Source organism: Myotis lucifugus, unplaced genomic scaffold (assembly GCF_000147115.1).
Source record: "Myotis lucifugus unplaced genomic scaffold, Myoluc2.0 scaffold_117, whole genome shotgun sequence".
NCBI classification, from domain to species: Eukaryota; Metazoa; Chordata; class Mammalia; order Chiroptera; family Vespertilionidae; genus Myotis; species Myotis lucifugus.
Window position 1 is genome coordinate 2,545,956 of NW_005871165.1, and position 7,973 is coordinate 2,553,928.

General features: G+C 46.7%; 1 protein-coding gene across 5 annotated transcripts in view; it reads right to left on the reverse strand.

The window, feature by feature from the left end:
- DIXDC1 (DIX domain containing 1) overlaps positions 1-7,973 on the reverse strand; it is a 63,509-nt gene that overhangs the window by 33,076 nt on the left and 22,460 nt on the right. For 4 of the 5 annotated variants that reach the window (XM_023757898.1, XM_014459866.2, XM_023757899.1 and 1 more), the window contains 3 exons: positions 6,659-6,784; positions 3,711-3,942; positions 3,046-3,153 (listed from right to left, as the gene is read on the reverse strand). In XM_023757898.1, the coding sequence (XP_023613666.1) occupies positions 3,046-3,153; positions 3,711-3,942; positions 6,659-6,784 (466 nt within the window). Of the gene's footprint in view, positions 1-3,041; positions 3,154-3,710; positions 3,943-6,658; positions 6,785-7,973 lie in introns of those variants that run through there. The other variant, XM_014459869.2, reaches the window with a different exon arrangement.

A 7,973-nucleotide genomic window follows, 5' to 3' on the forward strand; every position in this document is an offset into this window, starting at 1 on the left:
TGTGGTGATGTTATTTTTGGTTTGAAAAAAAAAAAAAAAATGAAGAGGTCGTAAGTGGGGTAGGGGAGTTCGGCGGCGTCCGCCTGGGATGGGATGGGGCGACGGGACGCTGGAGTTTGTACCTGAAATCAGAGATCTACACAATACAGACATCGGTTCAGTGGGGTTATGGTAAACTGTTAGCTATGGTTACTGTGAGGCATCCACAAAGAATAAGCAGTATCACGGAAGACTTAAACAAAATTCACCATTAAACCAACTATAAGTTTCCAGTTCTAACGGATCCCATCCTCGACTCACCGTAAAATAATACCTACCGTTTGTATCTTGCAGTTCCTACATGCCCCCCCCGGCAGGATGCTTTTATATGAAAAGAAAAACTCTGCCCAGAGTTCTCGTACCCTTTGGCGCTCGGTCTCCTTGGAGGCTGGGGCAGAGGATTGGGCACTGAGGGCTCTTCCAATCTTAACCTCGGTTCGGAGTCCAAACCCGGGGTCTCTTGGCTTTCGTGGTCACTGAGCCACGAGATGGGCTCCCCCGAGCAAGGGGGGAGGGAGGGAGCAGACTGTGCCCAAGCCCGCTGGGTCCCAGGGAGCAAGCCGAGGAAAAGGCAGGGTGCTGAATGAACACCCTGACAAGGCGAGTGAGAGCTCAGCTTCGAAGAAAAGAACAAAATCAGGAAGGAGTCAAAGACAGAAAGCGGAATGCACACTGTTCTCTGAGCCCCTCCTATAAAACTGTCCCATCAGCCCACTGCAGTCGGATTTCCAGTGGGTCACTAACTCACACTCTCACTGTGGCTGCCCCAGTCTGAGTCCTGCCAGAGAGGAAGGAAGCAGGTGCTCTCAGGAAGAAATAGAGGCTCTCCCCTGACCTCCACCCCCCCCCTCCCCCACCCCACCCCCCGCCCCCGCCCCCAGGCGCTGCCAGGCACTATCAGGCACAGAAGAGCGAAAGGCCTGTGGCCGTGCAGGAAGCAATAGATCTCATTATACAACGAAACATCCTTTGACTCTGTACCAAGTGACAGTCTAGTAGACTCTAGAAGCAAGGAAGAAATGGTTTGGATTCCCACTGAAAGCACATCTATTGCTTCATGGGGTACAGGGGCTTCCGTTTGGGGCGATGAAAATGTCTTCAAACTGGAGAGAGGTGATGGTTGCAAACATTATGAAAGTACTAAATGCCACTGAATTGTACACTTTAAAATGATTCATGGTTGCTGGGCCCGAGCCGCTCAGTTGGTTGAGCATCATCCTGTGCACCGAAAACTTACAGGCCTGGGACACTTACAAAGGAAGGCAACCGATGGACGTTTCTCTGTCACATTGATGTTTTCTTTTCTCCTCTCTCTCTCTCTCTCTCTCTCTCTCTCTCTCTCTCTTCCCCCCCCCCCCCCCTGCCTTCCTCTCTCGAAGCATGTCCTTGGGTGATGATTTTTAAAGAGTAAAATGATTAATGATTAATTTTATGTTTTGTGAATTTTATACATAAGAAAGCACATCTATTAAATGTGAACACTAAAGTTGAGCAAAGTTACCAGAATATTAAAATGGGGAAAGAATTGCATGTGGCCTCCATAGACTAGGAAATGGTCCGTCAAACTAAGATGGAATATTATGAGAAAAAGAAATAAGAGGAAAAACACCAAAGACACATAAAATACTTAAAGACAAAGAGCAATTAGGCTTAACTAGAACAGCCTAAGCTGGATTGAGGTAGGAGACAAAAAAGGTCAAAAGATCATAAATTAAACACTATTCAGCAATGAAATGAAGTTGGTAAATAAGCTAACATGGTCTGGGGATGTGTTCACAGGAGCATGATTTACATAAGCCAGGAAAGTGGTCTTTTCCTGCCACTATACTTGGCATTGGCCAGGCTTTATGAGAGCACTGTGTCCTGATTTGGTCTCCACACTTGGCTCTATGGTATACAGGCAGCCTTTCAGCTACAGTCACATATGTATTCTAATCATTAGCCCGCTCAAATATGTACTAATCTGCCACAATTCCCAGCCCTATAAGTGAAAGTCGGAAACATTCTAATGCTCTAAGACAGTGGTTCTCAACCTTCCCAATGCCACGACCCTTTAACACAGTTCCTCATGTTGTGGTGACGCCCAACCATAAAATTATTTTCGTTGCTACTTCATAACTGTAATTTTGCTACTGTTATGAATCGTAATGTAAATATCTGATATGCAGGATGTATTTTCATTGTTACAAATTGAACATAATTAAAGCATAGTGATGAATCACAAAAACAATATGTAATTATGTATGTGTTTTTCGATAGTCTTAGGTGACCCCTGTGAAAGGGTCGTTGGACCCCCAAAGGGGTTGCAACCCACAGGTTGAGAACCGCTGCTCTAAGACAACTCTGCTCATTTTCTCTCTCTCTCTCTTTTTTTAAAAATATATTTTATTGATTTTTTTACAGAGAGGAAGGGAGAGGGATAGAGAGTTAGAAACATCGATGAGAGAGAAACATCGATCAGCTGCCTCCTGCACACTCCCCACTGGGGACGTGCCCGCAACCAAGATACGTGCCCCTGACCGGAATCGAACCTGGGACCCTTGAGTCTGCAGGCCGACGCTCTATCCACTGAGCCAAACCAGCCAGGGCTGCTCATTTTCTCTTGCTATGAGTTTGATACAGCCCCCTCAGGCCATAACTTAGTTACACCCAGGCAATAAGCCAATGCAATGGAACTGGTTCTCATAAACACTGGCAGCTGATATACACCATCCGAACCTCCAGGCTGGACCATGGCAGGTCCCAGCACTGGCACTGTGGCTCTGCACAAAGCTTCCCCAGGTGGGAAACTCACAGCATGCCACCCTCCCCTCCTGGCAGCACAAAACCACGAGGCAGTGCTGAGGGCTACCCCTTCAAGGCCAAACATAATCGGAGGGAAAGAGAACGGGTTTAGGTGCCTCACGGCCTGCTGTGTTGCTACTTGAGGCTAAGAACCCCAAGACTCCTCAAGAATTCAGCTTTTGGCTAGGACTGGAGTGGTCAAGAATCTGAGGCCACGGTTACCTGGAGCAGCTGGACTCCGACGGGGACCTTTGCTGCCCTTCGTACTGCTGCACCAGAGCCCGCACGCTCCAGTATGGATTCTCGATCTCCTCGTCCGTGCTGCTGTTCCTAAAGCCAGAGGACACCAGCAAAGGAGAAGGGTCAGTCCTGCACGTCCACTCAACAAGTACTGACAGGTGGCCCTCTCGTGAGCACTACAGGAAAGATGAATAAGGCAAAGCCCCTGCCTCAGAGACATTTGATACCTAGCAGGGAAGATAGATACAAACGCGCATAACTTCACCAATCTTTGCAACACCTCGGGGTCGTGCTTAGCACACACACAACCGCCAAAGCATTTCCTGCCGTGCCTCTGGGGGCAGCTTGGCCTTCAGGATACATTCCAGGGAGAGACTCCCGCAGACATTGCTCCCAGTGAAAAAAACACACGGTGCCAACGGCATCTCTTCACAGTTCTGGGCACCAGAGCAACAGATTACCTATGTCATTCAACCACTTTGCTGACTGCGAATAGAGCTCTTCAAAAAGAAAAGGCTTTTCTCTTTCAAAGCGCTCTTTTCTGCAGCGTGGGGCTGTTTGGGTGATATTTTTATCTACTGCAGATAAGCATTTAAGGGAATATATCAAAGACAGTCCAGTTTCCATGCCCAGATGCCCACCCTTACCTCTGTCGGTATCGAAAGACGTCCCGTCCTGACCGTGACATGTCGTGACACACATCAGCCAGAGCAGCAGCTGCTCCCTGGGCCACAGCCGTGGCACAGTGTGGCTGGTGACTCTGCAGAGGGGCTCTGAAGTCCCGTCCTTGGCTTACTGTCCTGCCAGAGCCGGGTTTGAAGTGAGCTGCCAAGGCAAGGACCAGCCGCATGATAGACTTCAGGTTTCCTTCCACAATATCTGGGGGACAGAAGAGACCGAGAGGCCCTCAGAGGGAGGGAGGGGGCTGAGGACTCATTCACTAAATACGTACTTGCTAGGGATGCAGGTGAGCAAGGCAGTCAAGCTCTCTGTCCTCACAAAGCCGTGTTCAACAGGGACACAGAAGACGTAAAAGCAATGGCAATGAAGTATAGTAACATGTCATGATAGGAGAAGTACAGGATTCTTCGGGGGCTCCGAGTAGAAGCATCGTGCCTAGTCTAGAGAGCTCAGCATTCCGACAGGAAGTGAGCTCTAAGCTGAGACTTGGTTGATGAGTAGTGGTCCATCAGATGGAGGAGAAGAGGGAGCAGCAAGCATGAAGTCTAGAGGCAAGAGAAAGCATGACATACTAGAGCCTCGCTGTCTGGTGTGGGGGCCGCTGGCTACACTGAGCACTTAAATGGTAGCTATAGTCTGAATTGAAATGTGCTGCAAGTGTAGTATTTACTTAGCACACGCACACCCAAAAAGGGAATGCAAAATAGCTCCTTAGATGTAGTACAAAAAATAGAATGTAATAGTTTACATTTTGAAATAATATTTTGGATATATGAGTTAAATTTTTTATTCAAACTGGTTTCACACTTTTTTCTTTTAATGTGGCTATTAGAAACTTTTACCTTATACATATGACTCACATTATACCTCTACTAGAGGCCTGGTGCACGAAATTCGTGCAGGGGGGGAGGGTCCCCTCAGCCCAGCCTGCACCCTCTCCAATCTAGGACCCCTGGCTCCTAACCGCTTGCCTGCCTGCCTGATCGCCCCTCACTGCCCCCCTGCTGACCTGGTCACCCCTAACTGCTTCCCTGCCGGTCTGATCGCCCCCAATTGCCCCCCCTCCGCCAGTCTGGTTGCCCCCAACTACCCCCCCTGATGGCCTGGTTGCCCCACACAGCCTGCTGCTCAGTCGTTTGGTCGCCCCTCACTAACCCCCCTGCCGGCAGGGTCGCCCCACGCAGCCTGTTTGGTCGTCCGTTCAGTTGCGATGGTCGCTTAGGCTTTTATATAGATAGATGGCACAGCTCTGCGGTGGAGGAGCTGAAAGAAGTCCAGCAGAGCTAGAACTCAGAGCGCAGCAGGAGAGGGTGAAAGCTGAGGGATGAATGAGAGGTCAGGTCAGGAAGGGCACGATAGGCCATAAGAAGGACTGCAGGTTTTATCCTAAGGACCCTCTGATCAGAGGACTGCCTGAGCATATGTACTCATGGTAAGATCATTCTGGCGGCAACGTGGAGAGCAGATGGGAGGAAGACAAACATCCATGCAGTAGGACTAAGCAGGAAGCCAGGTAAAAGAATGCGAGGTCCTGAGTGGCAGTGTTCCCTAAAAATAGTTGACTTTAATGGGCCAGATCCCCAAGCCCACTCCTAATGGGGACCAGATGAAAGAGATTATCGCATTCTAAATTTGCCCTAGAAAAGAAAAAGGAATGCAGGCAGAAAAAAAATGTGATAGGTCTGGTGAAAGTTAATGTAAGGACATTGGTAAAATTCTATTTTTTTTTAGTTGCATAGCCTTTTAGATATGCAAGGTTTTGAAAGGATTGATTGATACCTTCTACAGGGTGCTCTCAATGGTCAGCATCTACCCTTCCTGAATGACCCCAACACAGAGAACATCAGTAATAGAAACATGATAGGAGTGCACCCTCTTGCCCCCATTCTCACCAGAGTCACAGGTAACCAGGCCCAGAAACTGAGGCTGAAACAGAACCGGATTACAGTCAGTTCTAGAGAAATGGCGAGAGGACTAGGGGGCCTGTGCTTTCCGAAGACACCTACACCCTTTCATCCTTGCAGCCTGGGCTCAAGGGGACTGAGAAGTGTCCCCTTCTGGCCGCGTGGCTACAGGAGAGGGCATGTGCTGAGGTCACAGAGCCCCTCCATCTTACCAGGAATAGTCTGTGATGTAAAAAAAAAAAAAGAATGCTAGCCCTAACCGGTTTGGCTCAGTGGATAGAGCGCCGGCCTGTGGACTGAAGGGTCCCAGGTTCGATTCCTGTCAAGGGTACCTTGGTTGCGGGCACATCCCCAGTGGGAGGTGTGCAGGAGACAGCTGATCAATGTTCCTCTCTCATCGATGTTTCTAACTCTCTATCCCTCTCCCTTCCTCTCTGTAAAAAATCAATAAAATATATTTTTTTAAAAATCAATTACTGAGAGCTAGGCTGTTTAGGCTGCCGTGGTCGGCAAACAGCAGCTCGGAAGCCCCATGTGGCTCTTTGGCCCCTTGAGTGTGGCTCTTCCACAAAATAAAAAAAAAAAATGCTAGAAAATATTTTCCATCTGGAAAACTGGATGGATAAAAATGTAGGCTATTATGATGTGAAATAATTATTGGTCATGAAACCATAGGATCAAAAACAAAGCTATCCTCATTTTTATTACTTAAACAAGAAATTCTAAAATCAATATCCCAATTCTATAATTTCTTCTCTATTAATTGTCCTACACACAGTCAAGCAGACCTTTATTCAATTAAAATGAGTAGAAAATTTCTATTTTCACCCAGGTTTCCAAAGCAGTAAAATTTTGATAATCACTCTGTCCCAATAACTTTCTTTACGGGAAAATGACATGAGGTCATGGGGCTAATCCTCCTCCTGTCTATTGGATCCCTGACTACACAGTGAGCAATTGCCAGTAAAGATGAGTGTACTCGTCCACCAAGAACGTGAAGAGGCACTGACCTTTAGCTGAAGTCTGGTGCATACGAATCTTTTTGGAGGCCACAAACTGTAGCACCTTCTCCACATTATTCTTCATCTCCTGTTGGTTTCTAGGACTCAGCTGTACCCCACTCAGCTTTTCTCCTGCTGTTAGAAGACAGAAAATATATGAAGTTGTAAGGAGAAATAATATCAAAGTCTCATATAGCCAGATACAGAGAAAGGGAATATTTGATGTAAAGAGTAAGATTATATATAAATATACAAGTGAGTTAAGCCTTAGTGTTTGTAATTTGGAATGGGGAGTAGAAAAATAAAAATATTTTAGATGGCCTGCAAATTTTTAAAAAATGTATTTTTATTGATTTCAGAGAGGAAGGGAGAAGGAGAAATAGAAACATCAATGATGAGAGAGAATGATTGATCGGCTGCCTCCTGCATGCCCCCTAGTGGGGATCGAGCCCTCTGCAACCCAGGCATGTGCCCTGACCAGGAATTGAACTGTGATCTCCTGGTTCATAGGTTGATACTCAACCACTGAGCCACACCAGCCGGGCTGGTTTATGTTTTTAAAAGTTGACTCTGGGTAGTCATAGATTATGCAGAAAGGAAACAAGGAGATTAATTAGAAAGTAAATGAAAAGACAAGGCAAGAGATAATAACGTTTTGGGCTAGAGTGAAAGAGGCTACCAGGTGAAAAGTCAGATAGTAGGTAAATTTTTACTATAAAGCAGACAGCACATGCGAAGGACTGGATATGATACATGGGGAAAAGAGAATAATCAAGGAAAACTTCTAAGTGTCCTGCTTCAAGAGCTGGGTGAAAGATGTGGTACATATATACAATGGAATACTACTCATCCATAAAAAATGAAATATTGCCATTTGCAACAACATGGATGGATCTTGAGAGTATTATGCCAAGTGAAATAAGTCAGGAGGAAAGAGACAAGAATTGTGTGATATCAGTCATATGTGGAAAAGCAACAAACAAACAAAACAAGCTTATAGATACAGACAATACAATGGTGGTCAGCAGAGGGGAAGCGGGGTTCGGGAGGATGGAGAAGGTAAAGGAGGTCAAATTCGTGGTGATGCAAGGAGACGAGACTTCAGGTGGTGGACACACTATTTATGCCTGGAAAGCTCCTGGAGAGGAGAGAGGGCGCAGCATGCCCTCATGGCTTTCTGTTGGGACAGGCAAGTACTGGGCCTGGGCCCACTGATGTCCCCTCTTTCCTTTGCTCTTTAGAAAAAAAAATTATATCCTATCTAATAAAAGAGAAATATGGTAATTAGCGTACGACCGCTACCCTTCCCATTGGCTAATCAGGG